The sequence below is a fragment of the Lissotriton helveticus genome, chromosome 11, assembly GCF_964261635.1.
Source record: "Lissotriton helveticus chromosome 11, aLisHel1.1, whole genome shotgun sequence".
NCBI lineage: Eukaryota > Metazoa > Chordata > Amphibia > Caudata > Salamandridae > Lissotriton > Lissotriton helveticus.
In genome coordinates, this window is record NC_136072.1 from 942,312,812 (window position 1) to 942,337,488 (window position 24,677).

Consider the following 24,677-nt stretch of genomic DNA (forward strand, 5'->3'; position numbering starts at 1 on the left):
CCTTAAACTCCATATGTAGGGGAAGCAAAAACACCAAAAGGCATTGGTGAAAGCAACCTGTTTGCTCCCAAAAGGAGGGGGAGGCTGAGTTCCAAAGAATCAACCCAAACAAGAGAGTGCTCTTGCTGTTTTAACAGTCCAAAGCTGACAATGTCAAGGGATGCATAAGACTCCTAAAGAATCTAAAAGAAATGCCATTTCTGGGTGGGAAATTTAAGTTTCATGTACTAATTTAAGTTAAAAAAAAAATATATATATATATATTTATTAGTGGTTCATGGTCAGTTCTGGATGCTGTTATTTGGGTTAGCCCAGAACATATTCACACTCAACTACTCAGACACCGGGGGGTGGATATGAAATGAAGGACATTTCTGCTAGTCTTCAAACAGAAATTGTACTTTTGAGAACATACCTAAACATGTGTCAGTTAAGAGGAAACCCTTCCAAGCACTTCCACAGATACCCTTCTGCACATTACTGCAGTACAAACCACTGCTAGGTAAAGCCCTGCGTCTGTTTGGTCCCTCACTGCAAGCTTTCTATGAGACCACACAAAATCTTTTGTACAGGAATAAGATGATGATCAGAACACACCAGCTCTCTGAGCATCCTTTGATCTAACGCTAGGTTGCCATTTCAAGTAGCCAGAGCTTCAAATTATTCTTCAAACATACACGTCAAGAAGCCTCCGAACCTTTTGTTAACCGTTTAAGGACAAATAGATTTGTCACTCTGCTATTTCTGGACTGGTCTGTGGCCTGTGACACAGTCGTCCATGAGCCCACCCCTTTGCAGAAACACGAGGGTGTTGGCATGTAGGGCATCACATTCAACGCCTCTTTAGTGCCTACCACAAATCACCTACAGAACTCATTTTATAACTACACTGACAACACCCAGATCGTCCTGAAGGTGGACAATCAGATTGACAGAGAAATATTGAGACTAGACCATTTCTTAGGAACCTTCAAATGAAACTCAAGTCATCCAAAACCAAGATCTTTACCTACAAAGAATGGAAGAATTATCACCTCACTGATGTACAAAATCTGGGGTTGATCATGGATTTCTGCATATCACTCATCGATCAAGTGAACCGAGCTTTGACTATGAAAATGGAGTCTACCTTCAAGCCACTTATTCTGAACGCTTCAAAGAAGTGGAACTGAAGCTACACCTATGTCTATATTAATACACCCTCATCCTTGAAGCGCACCTCAGACCATCTATGACACACATGTGGTCTCAATTGGCATTGGTGTGGACTACCATATCTTACAAGACGTCATGCATCAGTGGAACCTCCTTTTTGTGACTGCGACTCCATCGACAAGTTCACACGGAATTCAGGATATTGGTGAAGGCTTGGCTTTACCCCATCAAATACCTCAAGATTGCCTCCACCTATCAATCTGAATCAGTCTTCCACACAAGGATTACAAGCACACATGTATATAATCCTTTCTCATTCCTCTTTGCCCATTCCATGCTTAAGTGTGGTTACAGAATCAGTGCCATGAGAAGTCGACATTCTATTTTTCAGACATGCCAACTAAACACATTGCTCTGTAACCACTTATTACTGACTGTTTCCCTTTCTCTGTTCGACATGGTTATCTCACATGCCCTGCGTGTGGTAACATGGAATGTTCATGGATTAACACATTACATCAAAAGAAAAAAATACTCTCATATTTACCATCAAAACAGGTGGATTAGCTCTCCTTCAAGAAACCCACCTCGACACTAAAGAATCTGAAAAATTGCGTAGAGACTGGGTGGGAAAGGTGATCCATAGCAGTATACGAGGGGAATAAGATCCAGAAAAGAAACCTCCTCGTAAATGTGGAGTTGAGATCCTTATCCGTAAATCTCTTCCTGTGACAGTGTTAAAAACGTGGATAGATCCGGAAGGGCGATACGTCTTTACTAAACTATGAATTGGTGAAACCCATATTGGAGTTGGTTCAATTTACGCTCCGACGGGAGCGAAAAAGTAATTCCTTCTCCAGTTGAACAGCCTTATAATGGAGATAGGTGCTTCACAACTCCTTATTGGCGGAGATTGGAATTTGGTACGAGACCCAGTTCTGGACAAAACAGGCCCTTTGGGTGAGAGTAACGCGGAAGATAGAGATTTAATGAACGTTATATTGGCAGACAATGGTTTGGTAGATCACTGGCGTCTTTCTAATCTGGCATATATAGAATGCACCTTTACTTCACCTACTCATGGTACACTTTCTCGTCTGGATTACTTTTTAGTCTCTCAAAATGTGGTGCAATTAAAACAGGAATCCCATATTTTAGAGGCAGCACTTTCTGACCACTTCCCAGTCCTACTTTCACTGGAAATGTAATTAGCCAGACCGGGACGCAAGCCCTGGCCCTTGCAAAGCTCTATTGCAATCTGATCTTCGAGATTATATCTCCTTCAATCAAGGATCCGTTAATTCGTGTAGAACCCTATGGGCAGCAGCAAAAGCTACCTTACGCGGCCAGCTCATGAGAGATGCAGAACAAGCTAATAGATAAACTGCTGCCCGACAGAAAGAACTGGAACAAGATATTGCGTCCTATACACAAATAATCCTATACTTCCGCATCGTAAATCCTTGGAACAAGCTCACATGGCCCTAAATAATCTTTTTAACTCTAAGGCAGAATATGCCCTGCACAGAATGAAAGGGAGCCATTATGAACAGGGGGAAAATGCAGGGAGGCTATTGGCAGCACACTTACGACAAAGAGAAGCAGCCATGACCATACCGGCTATAAAATCAGCTGGAGGTACTACATTAACTAGACCTCAAGACATTGTTAACGAATTTGCTCTGTTTTTATAAATCTCTCTACACGGCAGAGATTCAAGCCGAAGGTGATAAATTAGATACCTTTCTTACACAGGCAAACCTACCCTGTCTATCGGATGAAGGCAGGGATTAGAGGGAGAAATTACTAAGGAAGAGATCTCACATGCAAAAGCCAACTTACCTTACCATAATGCCCCAGGTGAAGATGGTTTCCCTGCAGAATTCTATCGATGGGCAGGAACGTCGGTAATTAATTCTCTTCAGTCTGTATTTCAGGAAGCAGAACATGAGGCATCCTTGGGTCTCCTATCCAATAAAGCTATAATTGCTGTATTACCCAAACCTGGAAGGGACCCTTTACTCTGTGGCAGTTATCGTCCCATATTGCTATTACATTGTGATATAAAAATTTTAGCTAGCGTCCTAGCTTACGCAAAGTTTTACCCTCTTTGATACATTATACACAAGTGGGATTTGTTCAGGACGCTATTCTAGGAACCACCTTCGCACTTTAGCCCACACGCTATGGTCTGCCAAACGCCTTCAATATGATACACTAGCTTTGTCACTTGATGCAGAAAATGCGTTTGACCTTATTGAATGGGAATATCTTTTTACAGTGTTGCAAAAATACGGATTGGGTGACCAATTCGTAGCCAAAATACGCCTATTATAAGATAATCCTACTGCACAGGTAAATTGCAGGGGTTTTGTGTCAGAACCATTTCCAATCCGTAGAGGCACGCGTCAAGGCTGTCCCCTCTCTCCACTCCTCTTCCTTCTAGCTATGGAGCCTTTGACATCCGCAAAATGCCTAGCTACCAATGTTACGGCCATACGCCTTCCAACAGGAGAATCAAAACTCTATTTGTACGCGGATGACATCCTACTTACACTCACAGACTTGCCCAATTATTCACCGTCCATACTTCAAATTATAGATAATTTCTCCTCCTTCTCTGGTTACAAAATTAATTGGGACAAAAGTGAAGCACTACCCATTTCAGATGGGAGTCCAAAAAGTGGCCATACATGGGTTTCCATTTCAATGGTAACCCTCGCGCCTCAAATATTTAGGTATATTAGTGAACAAGGGCCTGGAAGGAATAATTATAGATAACTTAAACCCCCTAATTACCCATATGCAAGGCGACTTTAAAAAATGGAAAGTACTACGACTCTTAATGTGGGGTAGAGTACAAGCCATAAAAATGGTTACTCTCCCACGTTTTAGGTATGCTCTGCGTTCAGATTCCTCTAACCACACTGCGCTCAATAGATTCTAAGATAAAATCCTTTATATGGAACTCAGCTAGACCTCGTCTAGCAGCACTGAAATTAAAGGTTCATCATTCCTATCGAGGAATGAGCCTACATTCAGTGGAACACTATGCCCTTGCATTACAGTTATCCCAAATGACTTACAGGATATCAATAGCTTCCGACCTGCCGCAATGGCTGCATATAGAAAGACATCTTTCATCAACACAAACAGGCCTTTCCATTTTATATGGACAGGGACTTATCATAATGACTCCACGAATCCGATCTTATCAGCTATGCGCGGGTCTTGACAACGAGCACACCGATTACTGGGTTCAATCCCCAGATCCATAAAAAAGCCCCTTTATGGGACAATGCGAGCATACGCATTAATAGAAAAACAATATCTTGGCCCTCTGGAAGGCAGCAGGTTTTGATACCCTGGATCAACTTCTCTTTGATGGTGATCTCAAGACATTTGTACAACTACGTACAACTACAAGAGGAATTTGATCCGTCCATCCTACAATTTGGGAAATATACGCAGCTTTCACAATCCTTGCGGAGGAGCTTAGGACCACAACCTTGAATGCTACGGGCCTCACCAGTAGTAACATATCTCCATACTTGGGGAAAGCATAAAGGGGTTACGTCTGGTTTATAGGAAGTACTCACATCCCACCTTTTTCACAACCTCTATCACAGGAGTTGAGTACCAGATGGCAAACCAAATTATCAATTTCATATAAGGATGATGAGTGGAAAGAGATCCTAGATGATTTAAATAAGGGCCCACGTGAAGCAAGATTGAAATTTTGTCTCTTCAAAATCCTCCAAGATTGGCATTGGTCACCAACAAAGCTACATAGAGCTGGCTTGATTTCTCATGCGAACTGCTGGAGATGTGATAGTACTGCTTGTGACATGTCACATATCATTTGTGAATGTCCGTTGATACAATCTTTCTGGGACTATGTGGGTAAAACTTTACATTCTAAGATGCCTTTGAAACTTCCACTTACCTCTGCCACTATTCTTTTACACAATACACGTCAATCATAAGCACTCTCTACATCTCAGTGTCGACTTTTACACACAGCTTTAGCCACAGCAGAAATGTGTATATTGCGGCAGTGGAAATCACCTAACCCACCGTCGCAGGAAACATGGATGGTAGACATGATTCATACAGCTTCTTATGAATAGGTCATATACAATCTCCAGGACCAGATTCATTTGTTTCTTCAAGTATGGTCACCCTTTCTAGGTCCAGGAAATGATAATATTTCATTCTTGCAGTGAATAACCCAAATTCATCTGTGATAATATTGAACACCAGTGGATGCTTCCTAACATATGACACACAATTGATGGACGGAATGCAGAACAAATCAAAACATTCACCCCCAGTCAAGGGATCTGGGTTAAATCCATCATTCTTTTGCTCACCATGCCACCCCAGTTAAGACCTGGCCATATGCAAGTCAATCTTGACCCTGTGCCTCATGGGAACAATCCAGACCGAACTGCCAAGCCAGGTCCTCCCTGGAATGGAAACAAGCATCCTAGGACCGGTCACCCAGGATAGCTTGATTCCAGTGGCACAGTGAGCCCAGGACCCACGTCTTGGCATACCTGGTGCACGTAGGGCAAGTAAGCAAAAGACACATTGATAGACGGAATGCAGAACAAATCAAAACATTCACCCCCAGTCATGAGATCTGGGTTAAATCCATCATTCTTTTGCTCACCATGCCACTCCAGTTGTGCAATTGATTCCTAACATATAACATATCTAATAACTGTTATCCCTCGCTTTCAGAGATTATTTTCATATTAGCACTTGTATATACTCACATATTTATGGGTGTATATGTAGATAAGTATTTGTGTGTATGTGTATGGATCCACCTTTATCCTTTCACATGGTTAGACTGGCAGGGTTCTGAATAATTTATTCTGTTATATATATATATATATATATACACACACACACACACATATATATATATATACACACACATATATATATATATATATAACCATCTATTTCTTTATCATTACCCTTCTCCTATTAATCTTTCCTATCACCCTTTTCCCCCCTGGTTCCGCAACATTATACCAATAGGGTCGTAATATTTAGTATTGTTACTACTTCATACCTTACATAGAGACTGGGTAATACTGTCACAGAGAGAGATTTATCATACTTTACTTTTCTTTCCTACGGGGCCTAACCTCCCCTCCTTTCCCTTTAGGTTAGTTCACGCATTTTGGAGAATGGTAAGTATTCACCCAGAATTATCAGTTACTATATCTGTTCAATAAATAGCATTAAAAGTATACACAGCTTCAACTCATTGTGATATATTAACATGCATAAGACACATTTAGTCCCTACTTTTTTATTCATATTTGGCGTATAGTGTTTACATATTTCAGTGTTCTAAAATGATTTATTAGAAATATTTTCCATTCAGGTAAGTTCCCAATTATAATTTACTGTTTTAACTCTCTACTGTAGGTCAGTCCTGATGTTATTGTTATTGATATAGGCATATTTATTAGTTCACAGACTTTCTTGTTTCACTCCCTTTTTCCCTTTTCTCTTCCCTTCCTTTCCTTTCTGGGCTCATTACCTATTTACTTATTTATATATTTTTGTCAACCATTAAGAGACTTAAGTCGCATTTACTTCTTATTAATCTATTTATTTATTTATAGTAAAACACGACTGAAGTCAGTGTTTTCATGATGACATTTTATGCAAACGTTTTAATAAAGAATGACAACACAAAACACATTGCTCATAGTCAGTGCTTCTAACCCAAAACCTTCCAACCAATCACAGTAAGATTAGTGTAAACAATACACTGTGTTACTTATCTTTGCTATATCCTCGCTACAGTGCGCCTAAAGACGAGAAGTGCAGTTTATTGCCAAAACACACAACATCGAAACACTTGCCAAAGGCCACACTACAAACCCACATTCTTCAATAAAGCATAATTTATGGACGGGAAGCGCCCACAGCATCGGAGTCAAAACCTTGCGGTGCCATCGCAGCGCGATTTTTACATCGCATCTTCGTTCACATCGCATGCAACGACGGCGCGATGTCATTAACATCGCATGCAACTACAACGCATGCGATGTTAGACATGACAGTGCGATGCGATGTCGGAATAGATGGTGGAAAACAAGACACATTGCCAACTGTGACAGAAAATGATGCGATGCGAATGTTGAAATTCATAAATCACAGCGCGATGCAAAACAGGACACATTGCCGATGCGAATGGTGAAAAACATGACAAATTGGCAAATGTGTCAGAAAATGTTTCACAAATCACAGCGCGATGCAAAACATGACACATTGACAACTGTGTCACAAAATGTGTAATAAATGACAGTGCGATGCAAATGTTGAAAAACATGACAAATTGGCAAATGTGTCACAAAACGTTTAATAAATCACAGCGCGATGCGAACGGTGAAAAACATGACATGCTAGGGGATGGGTGGATGGGTGGGTTTATGAGTGGCTGGATGCGTGCATGAAGGATGGATGGATGGAAGGATATTGGTGGATGAATGGATGGATGAATGGAAGGATATTGGTGGATGGATGGGTGGCATTAACATGGGCGGAGCTACAAGGAACATTATTAGGGGTGGTTGCTAGGGGATGGGTGGATGTGTTGCATACTGCATGGATGGATGAGTGAATGGATGGGTGATGGTGGATGTTTCAGAATGGATGGGTGATGGTGGCTGAATGTATGGCTGGGTGTGGCTGGATGCGTGCATGAAGGATGGATGGATGGGTGGAAGGATATTGGTGGATGAACGGATTGAAGAATGGAAGGATATTGGTGGATGAATGGATGGATGAATGGAAGGATATTGGTGGATGAATGGATGGCTGAATGGAAGGATATTGGTGGATGAATGGATGAATGGGTGGCATTAATATGGGCGGAGCTACAAGGAACATTATTAGGGTGGTTGCTAGGGGATGGGTGGATGTGTTGCATACTGCATGGATGGATGAGTAAATGGATGGGTGATGGTGGGTGTTGCAGAATGGATGGGTGATGGTGGCTGAATGTATGGCTGGGTGGTTGCTAGCCGATGGCTGGATGGGTGGGTTTATGAGTGGCTGGATGCGTGCATGAAGGATGGATGGATGATGGGTGGACGCACGCTATAACATCGCATGGACCATTACGTCAAATAAGTAAGTCGCCTGACCCACTAAAATAAAAGAAACTAAAGAAACTTACAAGTGCTTCTTTTTTATGTTGCTGATTTATGATTTATGTTTGTTTATGCATTTTAATCAGAAACATAAAAAATGCACTTGTAAATTTCTTGTGGATTAGGCGAGCCTCGAACCTTAGTTCCCAGCACCAAAGTCGGCAGCGCTATCTGTGTGGCCAAAACCTCTCCCTTAGTGCAGAGCCTGCAATTTGCATGTATTACACTTATTCCCCTGCTGTACACCCCACCAAGATCCAAATCAGCCTCCAGATGTACTTTTATTTATGACACGACATTAGAGCTTTACGTCCTATGTGAAGGACATTAGAGCTACTGCGTTATGTCAGATTAACATTACGTTTTTTTGTTTCTCGTGAGGTACAGCAACATATAGCCTCTTTTGCAATAGACGGGCTGAGACAACTTAAAAAAATTATGCCATTACAATGTCACGTACATGCCCCACTTTATAAAAATGCAGAACAGAAACGGTCTGAGATGCTGGCTACAATCTTGTTGGACGACACAATCGCAACAGAAACGTTGTTATTATCAAGCGTATTCACAGCCTACATATGTTATAATGGCGCAGATGCAAATTAAAAAAAAACAGTCGCTATCACAACTGGGTGGGTGGATGCATGAATTAAGGATGGGTGGAAGGATGGCTGATGGCATTTTTATACTGGGCATTTGTTTAAGTCCTGTGTGAAGAACATTAGAGCTACTGCGCTATGTCAGGTTAACATTACGTTTTTATTTCTCGTGAGGTCCAGTAGTCTCGAGAGCACGATGTGCGCAGGGAAACATATAGCCTCTTTTTTTGCATGCTATTCTTTATCGCTCCTCTTCACAGGAGACGTAAAGATACGATGGAGACAGTTCCCTGTAGGTAGCCGTATTGTTTTCAGATACAAGTCCAGTTTGGAGCAAAACCTCAATGGTGGCGGGTGAAAGGTGAACACTCCTCTGGTATTTTTTTTCATGAGTCACATGTAGAAGAATAACATCTGCCAAACGTAGATGCTAAAAACGAACATCAACTAAATGTGCATGTGTGAGGGAGAAAAGGGAAATAAGAGGAAGAACCATGTCTTGATCTCGGTTTTCCATTCAAAACATTTGACATCCCGCATATTTCAATCAGGTATTTATTTCCTCGTGTGTGTGCTTAATGGTTTGTTAAACTCGGTGTTATTCAAAGGCCCGGGATATAGATTTCCCAGCGGTGCACAGTGTATGTCGTAGAACGGCATTGCTAGAACTAAGATTTCGGATAGAAAAGCACATTCGTGAATTCGGCTCAGGATGAAGGCTGTGGATTGCAACAAGAGAGGGTCAGGCACTCACTTCTCCCTCAAGTACACATTGACAGTGCAGTCTGTAGAATCATAGCCATTGTCCAGTCTGAAACGTGTGGGCTCAAACATTGCGTTGTCACGTCGGGCGATGTAAAGTCGCCGATGTGACACGCTAACCAATTACATGCCCGCATTTGCGTCGCAACAACGTGCGATGAGAAAATTGCCGATGTGACTGCCGGTGCGATGTTATGACCGCGATGAAAACTGCCGCGCGGTCTTTGTTTCCGATGGATCGTCATACAACCACTACGGACTAGTGTGCTATTTAGCCACATATTATACTTTAGGGCCTCAAAGGTATTAAGTGCTATATAAAGGAACTAAATAGGACTAAATTCAGAGCTACATTGATTGATAAGTTGTAGTAAACTTAAAAATGAATACAGTGATGATTATCAACCATTCTCCAAATAGTTACCTACAAAGGAAAAAAGCTTGCATGATTTGCTTGGGTAAAATGTATAACGGCAGACTGTTTAGAGGAAAAAACGTTTAAAACAGCAGCCATTCGTTACCAATATAGGTAAGAATCACAAGTAAACCAATTTGCTTTTCTTCTAGCTCTGTTAAATCGTTTCCATCCTTTTGTGACTTAACAGTTTCCCCAGTTTATACTGCACTTGATCATTATTATTTGTTATAACAATTTAATTTTGAATTTTGATATAGCAGATGGAGCTATTTAGAGCACTTGTTTTTTACGCAGCCTTCTTACTAAGAGATTTAATGGTTCACTGTTTCATGCACATTAGCATAGCGCAATGGTGGAGTTTATTACAAAAAATGGTAAACATGATTTTAAAACAACTTACCAAATAGAGACCTCGGCTCAGAGGAGTCTGGAGGGTCCTATAGGCTTTGTTCACGAGTGAAGACTGCTTTTCAGCTAAATCACGTTCTTTCTGCAATTTCACGTAAAAATGTTATAGCATAACAACCGTGCACTAAGACTAACTTTACACTTTAAGTCCCAAAAGCATCGCAATAATTCACAGGTAATCCAGATCACAACGAGGCAAGCAAGCTTGCAGGGGGAAATCAAGCTTAAGTATACTTATCTATTATGCTTAGGTGAATGTTTGCCTTTAGTATAACTCTTTATCGATATTCTGGGAAGAGCTTCTGCTCTTGCGCCTCATTGGTGTGATGAGGAGAGTGTTCTAACACCTCTTCATGTATCACAAATTAATTTGTAAGTCATTCAACAGCAAGGTAACAGATTAAAGAGCTTACCACTCATGGTTTGACTAACAACATTAAAAAAGGAAACGTAGAGCGTCACTTGATTATTTTGCCAAAAAAATAATGAAAAACATAGACTTGAATAATGGAGACCGTTTTTAAAAACCTGCATGTAGTAGCATAACCGCATAGTGAAGCAGCGGAATGTTAATGTTACTGGTTAATGTTACTGCTACCGGTTTGGCACAGGAATGTGAAGAAATTGTTTTGGAAGCGAAACATTAAACAGAGACAAGAGGAAAGACATGTATCGAAATATGCTCAATGGCAAAAAAAAGCAAGCATCTGCAATGCAATAAGTCTCGCATTTAGGGGAGTTTCAGCCATTGGCATTGTAAATGACAATGCCTTTTATTTAGGTGTTGTTTTAAAAACAGATAAATAAAAGGCATTGTCATTTACAATGCCAAGAGCTTAATCTCTCGCAAATGTGAGACCTATTATATTGTGTTTGGCGTTAGGAGAGAAGGTGTCCTGCCTGCAACAGCAAGCAGGACACAGTTATTTCAGAAAATAGTGCTCGGAGGCTGTAAATAAAGCCTACCGAGCAACAACACAAGTAACGGGGTGTCCTCATGGGAGGTTACGAAATGAGACAAGGCGCTATTAAGGAGGGACTACTAAGCCTACTGACTAATGAAAAGCTACAATGAACAATTATACAAACCAATGAAAAATAAGGGCGGAGAGTGGGCGGGGCTTTAAGTCCATACCTCAATACGGCATGCCTCGCAGAACAGCACATGCGCTGCCCAGGCTCAACCTAAAAAACTGATGAATTGAATAAACAGGAAGGTGAAGTAGGTCGAAAAGGAAGAATTAATAAAGAAGACGAGGACTTTAGGTTTCAATTTGCAAAATTTAACATGAAACTCTCTCTGTGCTGTACCTCAGGGTCTGTTCTTCCATCTTAATGCTACTGTCCACCCAATGGCACTTGTCGCCACCATTACGGACAATCTTCATAACATATTTTATAGACGTAGAATTAGCCAACATTGTCATTGTTGACCTTGTTAGTTCAAAGGACATGCTAAATTTAAATCATTAATAACTTTAATTTCGTTTCTTACTTTCAAATTTTGTACAGATGCTCTTTTTTGGGGGAGAGGGGAGTGTGTTTATAGTTGGGTTGCAAAACTAGTACTTTCATTTTAATATTTTTATTAATGATTTTTACAACTAAATTCACACAAATTGCCCTAGCAAATGGCCCCCATTCCACATTGGATAAATAATGCAAAACTGAAATATATCTGCCTTCACAGGCTGGGCTGTGGGGCAGGTGACATAACGTGCTTTCTGAAATCAGCGTTCGCACCAGTATAATTAACATTAGTATTGAGTTCTCTATGTAAGCAGCAGAATCGCTGTGCAGACTCAAAGAGAATTAAGCCATTGTGCAGCACAGGTGACAATAGCTCTATGATGTCTTTTTCAGCACATGATTCAGTCTATAAATGTTTAATAAAGCATGTTATATACAATGCATTATGGATCAATTTCTACTAGTAGGATGCATCTCTCATTGAATAGTGTGGCCAACTACTAAGGGGGGCTGGGTTAGGCAGCGCTGGTCTAGGTATTGTGTTGTCAATATAAACCGAGTGTTTCATGAAAAGTTCACAAAGAATGGAGTCAATATTTCTCCATACTGATCTCATAGATCGATTTTTCAAAGGAGGCAAGGTTAACTATTGATAATGACCGTTCGTAATAAAGATTCCATTTCCTCAGAAAACACGTTTTGGCTGTGGCCAAAGAGAAATCCAGCCACCTTTTATAGCGAGCATTCATCCCTTGGAAGTCATAGATGTTGTGGATGTCGTGGAGCTACAGGAGTTCCAAAGAAGGATGAATATCACTGGTGCCAGGGTATTGGAGATTTGCCCAAATCTTGTCCCAGTATAATAGGATTTCCCTGCATATATTTATAATATGTATCGAATCCCCTCCCGAGTGCCTGCACCTCTAGCAATTTCTGGATGGAAGCAGGCCTGCTTTATGAAATCTATTCGCTATTTAACTAGGTATTTATGGATAGGCGAGAGTCTCATATACTGGAGTGTTGCCTAACTTTTTGTCCAGGTGGCTCATCAGTTGTATGCGTCTCTGGTTTTGGTTTTCACTGAGGTTGTATTCCTCATGCAGGACCGAGGTTTTTATCAACCCATCTGATACACCTGATTTATAGTCTGAACACCTTTGGCAGTCCATTTAGTCCAGAAGAAGGACGAGCTGTTGATGCGTAGAACTGCGTTATGCAAGAGTGGCGCATTCAGATTCAGAAAGCCATTGTGTCAAAGTGTGTGGTGGAGAGATTCCCAAATTTCAATTGAGCACTGTTGGGGTCCCTTGACTCTCTGGTGTTTCTGTCAAAAATACCAGTGCGGGCAGCATTGTGTTGTATGCAACTTTCGTTGGAGAGCTAATCAGGGGTTTCCAGATCGGGTTGGAAGTGGTAAGTTAATTAAGCAAGTTGGTGGGCAACATAGTATTGTTCAATCTTAGGAAGTCACCATTAGCTAGAGTAAGTGTCTCCGTAGAGCTTGAACATTGTGAGTCTCGGCTGGTCGTCCCCACATAGATAGGCTTTTATTTGGCCTCAATAGATATAATTAGGAGGGATACGAAGCAAATACAGAACTGGATCTGGAAGCACCCACAAGTAGCATTTTAAGTGTTATATTCCATTGTCCTTAGAAGCAAAGTATACTATTTTCAAATTAACAGTCAGGTGTATTGCCTGGATAGTGGCATCGATTTGTCTTATGTCTCTCAATCATTAGCAGTCATAAGTAATGTTCTATAGCTTTTCTGTCTGCATGACAGAAAATAAAAAGCAAACAAGTTTATATTCAATGGATTACCAGGCATACTCTTGACACCTCCCAAGGGCAAGGAGCAGTGGTGGTGCGGATAAAGATCATCTTTTGTAGCTACTAGAGGGCGTTATACAGGGAGGGAGCACTAAATGGGACATGGGGGAAAGCACAGAGGATTTAGGGCAGAATATAGCTGAGGCAGAGTCCAGCTTAGAGGTTTCCTTATTCCGTGCTGTAACAAGATTGCAGGCAGCAACTTTCTTCATTTGTTGTCTACATTTGCAAATTGCAAGATGAAATGTGTTTTCTTATTTAACTGTCGGAGAGGAGTCAGTCAACACCAAATGGCTTTAATAAATTTTTGTGTTTAAAGAGGTACGGCGGTAACATATTTCATTCAGAAGTCCAGACAGAACTCGTGGTAATCATGAAGGATAAATAAAAGTAGTAATATTTGTAAATATTGTGTTTATTAAGTACTACGATCTTTCAGTTTATTAAGAGATGTCTGTTTTCCAACAAGTGAATAAATGTGGTTTTATCTAAGGCACATTTCTAGCATGTTCTTCTATTCTGCAAATGTGACATGAAATGGTGACAATTCAGCTTATGCCCTAAGTAGCAGGCTTGCTATCCAGAAAGAACAGTAAAGACATATTGTCCTGAAAACACCTATGTGAAGGCGAACCACTATTGACACTTAAGAGTTGTGCAGTTTATTTACTAATCTGGCAGAACTAGCATAGTGCCTATAAATAGCACAAAGAGGGTGTTAGGACTATATAATGCAATAACCATGTTAGAATGGACCTGTTGTTTTCATTACTTATAAACTGATTTGCTGCATTACTGTTTGCTTTCTTTGTGGTTCCAATTCATATAATTTGCACTAGGTCAGTATTTTAAAATAAACATTTTAAATGCATTTCCTAGATCTTTTTGTGTATGTTATTCCTTTATGAAGGGGGGACTGGGTGTCCACTTATTGTCCTTCACCCAAGTTATGGGAATGGCTGTTACCAGAAAATGTTTCTTGCGCAAACATTCCAAGTAGGTTGTGTATTGGTTGCAGTCCAACTGGGTTTTTGTTTCAGGTTGCCACATTGACAAATAGCATCTGTTACCACGCATGCCCAAACTATGCGTGGCTTAACAATGCAGTCAATACCACGACTGTGCTGTTACCACGAGTACCATAACAACGCAAGTCATTACAACTTTCTTACGGAAGCACTGGACTTTGGAGTAGTTTAAATTGCTATTTCACCTCCTCTCGGTGAATAAGTAGGGAAGGTGTTGGACTAAAATCCAACACCAGCCCAACACCCTATTCCCTAAAGCAAGTTGTTGTAATGACTTGCCTTCTAATGGAACTCGTGGTATTGTTGCAGTCGTGGCACTGTTTGCGTTGTAAAGGCACTACGATGTAAAGCCTGTGTGGTGATAGATGTTTCCCACATCGAAGAGTCCTTGGTGTGAGGGGGTCAGAAACTGTACCCTGAAACTCTATTGTACAGAGCCCACTCACCAGTGTCTAGCAGCACCAGCTTAAAAAAACTACTGACACTACTGGCCATCAAACATGAATCTTTAAGAGGATTACATGAGCTATACATACAAATGCACGCAAAACCTAGTGCTAGCTTTGGAACTATAAATAATGGAAAGCACTATGGATATAGAAAGACTAATGAACACGGTTGCACATTACTACTACCCTATTTCCAGCTTAAAGCACCTACACCTGTTTGGATTGATTTAACAACTGCAGAGTAAAGGCAGGTTGCCTTGCTCAAATGAGCAAGGACTGAATGGGCGAATTGGCACCAGGACTGTGCTTTGAGGAACAGAGCAAAAAACAAATACACAGTAGTAAACAATAGGTTTAGCCTGTGCAGGAGATATTGGCTTTGCCAAAGTGTTTTAGCCATGTTCTATACCAGCATGGATAAAGGTTAGTGGCATAGAGGAGAGCGGCATAGAGTGGAGTGTCATACAGTGGAGTGGCAAAGAGTGGAGTCAAGTGTTGTAATAGTGGGGTGCAGTGCCAGACAAGGAACCGAAACCGGCCCTGGCAAACTACTCAGCCAGCCCCCCTGTGGAGACAGTGGGGGTGCGGCCGAGCTGGTTGCCAGGGCCAGTTTCAGCCGATTTTGTTACAGGGGGCCGAAAATGCCCTCCCCAGGTAACAAAAACTGACCCCGATGGGCCCAAAACCAGCCCCTACCATGGGGGCCCACCGGGGAAATGCCTGGTGCCCGCTACGGCCAGTCCGGCCCTGGTGGAGTTCCATGGAGTGTTCTGAAGTGGAGTGGAGTAGAGAAGAGTGGAGCAGAGTAGAGTGGAGCAGAGTAGAGTGGAGCAGAGTAGAGTGGAGCAGAGTAGAGTGGAGTAGAGTGGAGCAGAGTAGAGTGGAGCAGAGTAGAGTGGAGCAGAGTAGAGCGGAGCAGAGTAGAGCGGAGCAGAGTAGAGCGGAGCAGAGTAGAGCGGAGCAGAGTAGAGCGGAGCAGAGTAGAGCGGAGCAGAGTAGAGTGGAGTTGAGTTAAGTAGTGTAGAGAGAAAGGGGAAAGAGTGGAGTATAGTGTTGTAGAGTGGGGGGACGTGGAGTGCCATACAGTGGATTGGCATAGAGAGGCATAGTGGAGCAGAGTGGAGTAGCATGTCAGAGTGGAATGATGTAAAGTGGCATCGAGGGAGTTGTGTAGAGTGGAGTGGCACAGAGTGGCGTATAGTAGAGTGGCGTTATAAAATGTCGAAGAGTGAAATGTAGTGGAGTGGCGTGGCATAGAATGGAGTAAAGAGTCGTTGAGCAGAGTGAAGTGGCGTAAAGTGGATTGGCAATGGGTAGAGTGGACTAAAGTGGCGTAGAGTGGAGTGTCAGAGTGACGTGGTATATAGTGATGTAGAGTGAGAGAATGGAGTGCCATAGAGTGGCATGGCAAACAGCTGGGTGCTGTAGAGTACAGTTAAGTAGCTTGGAGAAATATGTAGCGTAGTAGAGTGGAGCAGAGTGGAGTAAAATGGTTTAAAGCGAGCTGAGTAGAGTGTCGTTTAGTGAAGTAGAATGGCATAGATTGGCATATAGTGGAGTTGTGTAGAGTGGAGTAGAGTGTTGTAGAGGGCAGTAAAGAGTTGAGTGCTGTATAATGGAGTAAAGAGGTGTGGAGTGGCATAGAGAGAATTCTGTGGAGTGGAGTAGAGTGAGTAGAGTTTCACAGAGTGGAGGGTCGTGGAGTGGAGGGGCATAAAGTGTTGTGGCGTGGAGGGTCCTCGAGCAGAGTGGAAGGTTGTAGAGTGGAGTTAAGGGCCGTAGAGTTCAGGGGAGTGGAGTGGAGTAAAATGCCATAGAGTGGAGTGGTGTATAGTGGCACCGAGTGGAGTGGCGTAGGATGGAGTAAAGTGGCATAAAGTGGAGTGGGGTAGAGTGGAGTAGAGTCAGAGTGGAGTGGCATAGAGTGGAGTGCCTTGCACTAAAGTGTCGTGGAGTATCAGAGTGGAGTGGCGTAGACTGGAGTATAATGGTGTAGAGTGGAGTAGAGTAAAGTGCAGTGGTGTAGAGGAGAGTGGAGGAGCGTAGAGTGGAGGAGCATAAAACTTTGGGCTTTTTGTCAGTATGACACTTCACTCTACATCATTTGACTCTACAACAGCACACTCTATGCCACTCCACTCCATGCCACGCTGCACCACTTCACTCTGACACTTGACTCAACTCAACTCTATGCTATGCCTCTCCATTCTTCTCTACAGCACTCCACTCTAAGCCACTCCAAAACACAACACTCCACAACACTCTATGCCTTTCTAGGCAACTCAAAGACCATGGTAAGGTCAGACTCCATTTAGAGTAGGCCACCATCGTAGGTAACGGGAGTTGCATGTTTCCAATTTAATGCAGAATCATTGTCGTGTCTGCCACTGTCAGTGCACTTCAAAGATGCTGTACCTCATTAGATGCTGATAAACCCGAGTCCTGAAGAAAGGCAGCTACCAAAGCACAAGTTTGTCCTTTGCAGGGAACAATGCCTTTACACATCCACTGATAAAGACAACTCTTGTGGTCATCAAGGAATAAAGCATATTGCTGCTTCCAAAGAAACTCTAGACTGTAAATTGTTCTACTCTCCATGCTCTCCTAGTGTAGCGCATAGAAGTAGGTATTAGGGAGTTAGGTTTTAAATGACGTTTTAACCTTGTTAGAAATATACATTTTATTCTCACTATTCACAACTTGCCTTCTTGCTGTTTTTCTGATATCCTGAGTAGTTATTTTAGATGTGCTGAGAAACGGGTTCGAACTGTTGTAATAAATGTGTTTACTTGTATGTGTCTATTCTTCTTAGTGCAAGGTGGGTGTGATATTGTGAAAAACGAAAATGGTTTGTTTCTGTTACCACGGTGCCCGTGATCCATTTACGGGGATTGTTAGTAACCCAAAAACAATAACTCTACTTCAATAATGTATTGGGTAGGGTTTTGCGGGGCTACAATAACCAGTCTTTCAATTGAGCATTGGGTCACTGAACCCAGTTCACCACTGTCACCCGTGGGTGGGAAATAAAAACGTTATAGAACTACTTCAAAGTCATACTTGAAGCAATAGTAGAGTGGAGTGGTGTAGAGCAGAGTGGAGTGACCTTTGGTAAAGTTACATATAGTGGAGTAGAGATGGTGACATAGAGCAGCATAGTGTGGAGTGGCAAAGAGTGGAGTGTTGGAAGTAGAGTATGCATTCTGTGGCAGCGCACTGCTATTACAGACATTTTATGTTGAACTTACCACAGTGGAGAATCATAGAGTGGAGTGTCATGAGTGGAGTGCCGTGGAGTGGAGTGGAAACACGTAGAGAGGAGTAAAATTGGGTGGAGTGGAATCAAGGGAATTATGTAGAATGGAGTAGTGTTGCAGAGTGGAGGATCATATAGTGGAGGGTCATATATAGAGTGTTGTAGAGTAGAGTATAGAAGAGTATAGTTGAGTGGTTTGGAGTGGCACAGAGTGGAGTAACATGTCGTAGAGTGGAGTGGCATGCAGTGGAGTAAAAGTGGTGTAAAATTGAATAGCGTAGAGTGGCCTAGAGTGAAGTGACACAGAGTGTTGTTGAGTGGCTTAGATTGGCATAAAGTGGAGTAGTGTCGTAGAGTGGAGTACAGTGTAGAGAAGCATAGCATAGCGTGGAGTGGAGTGAGGTACGGTGGCCTAGGGTGAAGTGGCATCGAGTGTCACAGAGTTGAGTCGTGTAGAGTGGAGTGGCATAGAGTGGAGCAGAGTGTCAAAGAGTGGACAGAGTGGAGTAAATCAGAGTCAGACTGGAGTTTCGTAGATTGGCACAGCATAGCATAGAGTGGAATGGCGTAAAGTAGAGTGGCTTAGCATAGAATGGAGTAAAGTGCCTTTGAATGGAGTGGTGTAGAGTGGAAGGGTGTACAGTGGCATAGAGTGTTGAGTGAGTGTCGTAGAGTGTAGTGGTGGAGGGTGGTGTCGTGAAGGAAACTGTGTTTTGGTTTCAGTGCCCCCCACCTTTTGGACCCTTTTGAGCTCCTGGATGCTGATTTTTTAACTCTGACAGTGTACAGAGGCCTGCTAACCAGACTTCGGTGCCAGTGGTCTTTCCTTAAAACAAGGTGATGTCTAATTGTAACACAACTGGCAAAGGACTTTAGCTCCTCTCTAAGCCCCTAGTAAATGGTACTACTGGTATCTAGGGGATGGGTACTGAAGAGAGTCCCTAAGGCATGCAGCAGATCTTATGCCACCCTAAGAGATCCACATACAAATTCCCCACAGACTGCCATTGCAGGCTGTGTGACATGGTACAAACCAGGAGTAGAAACATGACATGGCACACTCCTGTGTGGCATGCCACAATCACTGCGTTTAATATAAGTATGTCACCCCTACATCAGGCCTTTGAGCCCTAATGCAGGATGCATTATATTTTATGTGAGGTCAGAACTGCATGAGCAAATATGCCTCTGTGATGTCTAGTTCTATTACTAGGTATTGCACATGAACAAGGAAGCATCTTAAGGTATTCACTGGGCACAGGTCAAAACGAGTTACCCAGCTACATAATGGCTTCACTGATATATATAGTGTTTGGTATGAAACACTTCGTATTAATGAACCCACACTGATTTCAGTGATGCATTTAATAATACATGCGCCCAGAAGGTACCTTAGTACCCCCTGAACCTTACTAGTCCTCTAGTGTGCTGTCTAACTGGTTTTGTACAGCCTGCCACCACAAACGAGTTTCGGACCTTCTAGGAGGTGAGAGCTCTGCTCTCAGAGGTCAGGAACAATGCCTGCTCTAGCAGGAGGGATTTACACCGCCTCCAGCAGGAAGGCTAGTAAAGCAGCATATGAAAGCCAGTGGCTTCAAAGCCTTTGCTGCCTTTGTTATACAAGCCTGGCTTTCCCCAGACCTTGAAGATGCCACCACTGCCCTGAGTTCCATTTTAAAATTAGATAGTCAGGAGGTGTGTTGCACTGCCAGGCTGGACATACCTCTAGGATGGGCAGCCTGAAGTGAACACGAAGGAAAGGATTCCACCATCGTGAGTGTGGTGGAATTAGGAACAGGGTGATGGACAGGGTGACGCCCACTCCCCCCTAATAATTGGTCATCAAGGGGATGTAGAGACCCCAGGAGTAAGCAGCCTATTGGCTACTACCCTTCAGTCTCCATAACTTCCCTAAATTGAGCATTTAGGTGGGCCCCTTACATCACCGAAAACTGAGGAGGAAAGAGAAGTACTGATAATGTGGAAAACTGAAGACTTGAACCAAAGATTGGTGCAAACTCTGCCAGGTTGCTTGCACTTTGACCATCGCTGAGGCAGACTTCGCCAACAGCTGGATATCCTCCCCAAAACCCTTGGAGGACTGCCCAGCACCTCAAAGCATCTGCCCGGTCTACCGTGTTGCCAGCCATCTGGGCACACCGAAGGAGCAGTTTTTCATACTCCAGGCAGTCAGATGGGTCTTCTTGCCAGGTTTGGAGATGCCGGGACCCCCAGGAGCCACCCAGCACCAATACCCTAAATACTGGATTAGTTGCAGCAACCAACGCTTGTTTGTGGGCCAATCTGGACTCCAACAGAACAAAGAAAGACCTACCATCGAGGTATTTCAGGATCCACAAGGCCGTCACTGAGAGTGGTCCTGCTGTCCTGTTTCCCCTCTTCACCAGATCACCAAGACACAGAGTGAGTCTCTGAATGTCGCAACACGACGTCTTAAAGCACCACTGCACCCGAGCCCCACAGCCGGAGTCCGAGGGAGACGATGGTGCCAAGGGGATCCTGAGACCCTCAAAAGCCAAGCCCACCCTTGTGTTTGGCCAGACTGGCCCCCCAGTTGCCGCCTGCAGCCTCTTTTTGTAGGGTCCGAAAACTGCAAGTCTTCCGCAGCTCGACCCTACCGGACAAAGCAAAACTGCATATGAGCCCCCCAACCCAAGTTTGAGTGGACCGACTGTTTGCCTGCATGCCCAAGACCCTCAAGACCTGAGCCCCCCTTTGGTTTCAGCCAAACTGCCTACCCAGTCCCTGCTTGCAGCTTCTTTATCACAAGGCCAGTTTCCCACCGAAGTCAGCTGGGCACCCGACGCCGAAATGCACCTCTCTTGAAGTCCACAGTATAAGTATATTTTATTGGGACTTAAAAACTGATAACTCAAAAAGTACTTACCCAATTACGATGATACATTTTTATAAATTGGTGCCTGATTCCTTTATTGAGTATGTGTCTCGTTTATTGACATGGTTTGTGCAAAAAATGCTTAGCACTATCCTCTGATAAGCATGAACTGCTTGCCCAAACTACCACATAAGAGTGTAGTTGGGAATATTATTTAACCCCTGTAAATCAAAAAAAGCTAAACTGGACACTCTGCACAGTGCCCCTCTTTTTGGTGCACTATATAGAGAGCCAGATTCCCACAAGTGGCATAGAGTAGAATAGAGTGGGATGGTATAGAGTGGACTGGCGTAGAGTGGAATGGGACAGAGTGGAGTGCCACAGAGTGAAGTTTCATAGAGTGAGTGTCTAAGGGCCCGAGTACGATGTGGTTCGGTAATCATTCAGTCGGAATCGGTTTGGGAATGGTTTCCGACCGACTCGGATCGGAAGAGTCCCGCCAACTGATTACAATACATCCGGATGCTTCCAGATACGATTCGGTCAGACTCCCATTGACTTCAATGGGAGCCTATATTCCAACCAAATGCATAGGCTCTTATTGAAGAAAGGGGTGGCTGCTAAGGGGGGACCCATGGGTAGCCCCACGGGCCAGACTGGGAAGGCTCCTGGTGCAGGGGGGGCCACTACAGGCCCGCAAAGTTTGATTCCGAATGCTGATATGAGTCAGATGGCACGATTCGGAAAGGCTGTCCGAATCCAGCATCGTAATCAGTCACTCGGAAACACGGCCCGTAGAGACGTAAGAGTCTGCTTCATATGGCTCGGTCATTCCAAATGCCGTCAGGTTCGGAGTTGTAAAGCCTAACTCGCATCGTGATCAGTCGTTCGGAAACCTTTCCGATTCGGTTGGAAAGACACATTCCAGATCCAATTCGAATGAAGCAAATGTTGTTAGGAGGCCGCATCATAATCGCCCCCTTCGTGTTGTGGAGTGGCACAAAGTGAAGTGGTGAAGAGTGTTACAAAGTGGAGTGGTGTAAGTGAAGTATGCATGGTATGGTAGCGCACTGCCATTACAAACAACACATTTCAATTGAAATGACCATACAGTTTGACTGATCAAACTAAACAGTGTACAAACGATAATGTGCGGAAATGTTATCACCAGGTTTATTTATTTTTTTGAATCCTCTAAAAATACTTGTTTTCACCACACTTCAGAATTACAAAACGAATGTGCTTCATTAGAACTTTCCTAATTCTGATGTATTCTGAAATATTTTCAGAGTACAATTTTGTGGTGTGGTAGAAAAAAAACCTTTCTCAACCCCAGGATGCAGCAAAATTGTCACATAAATCTTACTTTGAAGTCAACAAAATCAAAGTAAACACCAAGCTCCCTCAGAAGTCAGAGCCTGAAATGTGACCTTTGTCACTGAATACATAGCAAATGTGACAAGATTAGAACAAAATTTGAAGGCCTGTTTACAGAAAGCGAGCACTCATAAGGAGCGATGGTGAAAAGGCTATGCTCCACAGGAGGGTCAAAGACATGTTGGACAGCCTAAAACAATAAACAGGGATGTGGAATTTCTATAGGCAGATGCCCGGGACACATTGTTTGGGGTCAAGGTCAACAAGTGTATGTGTATTTTGTCCTTGGGACCAGTAGGCCCAACCACCTGCAGCACAAACCCTTCGGCTGCCAGTTTGCAGTGCCACATTAAGGATAAGGGAAGGGCGCTGTCTGCATTTAAGGTAATATTTTTGTCCATATGTTAATGCTGTTCAAACTTGTATATATGGTTCATTAATTGAAAGCCTTCAATATTAGGGTGAGAGCTCGAAGTCAATAATGTAAGCTCTGACTGCACTACTGACAGTGGTTCCAGTTTAAAATTTGTACGCACGTTTTCAAAGTTTACCACTATAAGGCAATGTATAATGCTCCCAGAATGCTCTCTGATTTTATGCAAGTTTTTGCAGAAGCATGAAAGCCAGATTGATGATTCTTTGCTTTCAAAATAAAATGTTCCTCAAAAAATGAAAGGAGGAAAAAAAACATTTCGCTTAACTACTGTCAAATTTCAGGTTCCATTTCTTTGCAGCATCATTTAGTAACATGTATTGATGCATGCTAGTATTTCCTAAAAATATTCATAATGGAAAATCAGTGTAACCAGTTTCAATAGGATTATGGGAAACATAAATAAACAAGCACTGGCAAAGTCAGTAGGTCTGAAATTGGTGGTCCGCTTTTTAGTTTTGTCAATGTGTGACTTGTTTTGGCATGGTTTTTGTAAAACCTTATTGGTGGGGGAGCTGCTGGGCCTTCACCATTATAAAAAAGAATTGGCAAAAGCAAAATGTGTTTTTGGTCTCAAAAAGCACACACACACACACACACACACTGTAGTTACTGGCACTGAACAAAACTACTTTGTGTGCCAATATGCTCCTTGTGAAATAGCAGAATGCTGTCACTCACAGTGAATCCAGCCGATACAGAGAGACAGAATTTTTATAAACACTAAAGGTCATGGTCAACGCCAGACCAAATTAGGGGCCCAATTATTAAAGAAAGTCTCAAAAGTGCACCCATGGTATACGTCCTTGCATTAAGTGTAGCTTTACGGCTTTTGTGCATTCCCAAGAATTTACAGAAGTAGGACAAGAAATAGTATTTCTAGAAAATATTTGTGAACTTCATATTAGCATGAGCAAATATGCATGTGTAGATTTGCTCATGCGAAAATCTGAGTATTTGCAAGTTCACATTCCCTCCAACCACTTTTTCGCCCCAACTCTAGAATGAGGTTTACGTCTGCCATTGTCAGGAGTAAATGTCAAACTTTCCTCAGAATGGAGAAAGATTAGAGTAGAGTAGAGTTGTTGAAAACCCTTAAAACAGCATGCAAGTTAGTAGGTTTGCACAGACTCAAAAGGGCATTCTAACCCTGGAACTATTGCTTATCACTACATTCAGCCCCAGTATGTAGATCTGCAGAAACGCGGCAACATAAGGGGATTGCAAGCATTCAAACACTACTATGGTATGAGCCCGGGCATTATCAGAGACGCTATATCAGAGGTCTTATATAATGAGATTGCTGCCATAATGTGTTGCCTCACTCCATTACATCAAAAGGACAAGCGGATTTTGTTACCACACAAGTAGATTTATGAAGTAACCTGACACCTGGATATTTTATTAAATTCTACACCCCTGAATAAAGCCAGAAAATAGAATGCAAGCA

At 42.6% G+C, this 24,677-nt stretch overlaps 1 protein-coding gene across 1 annotated transcript in view; it reads right to left on the bottom strand.

Moving 5' to 3' along the window:
- The window catches only part of HSCB (HscB mitochondrial iron-sulfur cluster cochaperone), a 102,875-nt gene that overhangs the window by 35,450 nt on the left and 42,748 nt on the right, over positions 1-24,677 (bottom strand). Inside the window, exon 3 of the mRNA XM_078667288.1 lies at positions 10,519-10,608. Coding sequence (XP_078523414.1) covers positions 10,519-10,608 — 90 coding nt within the window. The remainder of the gene's footprint in view (positions 1-10,518; positions 10,609-24,677) is intronic.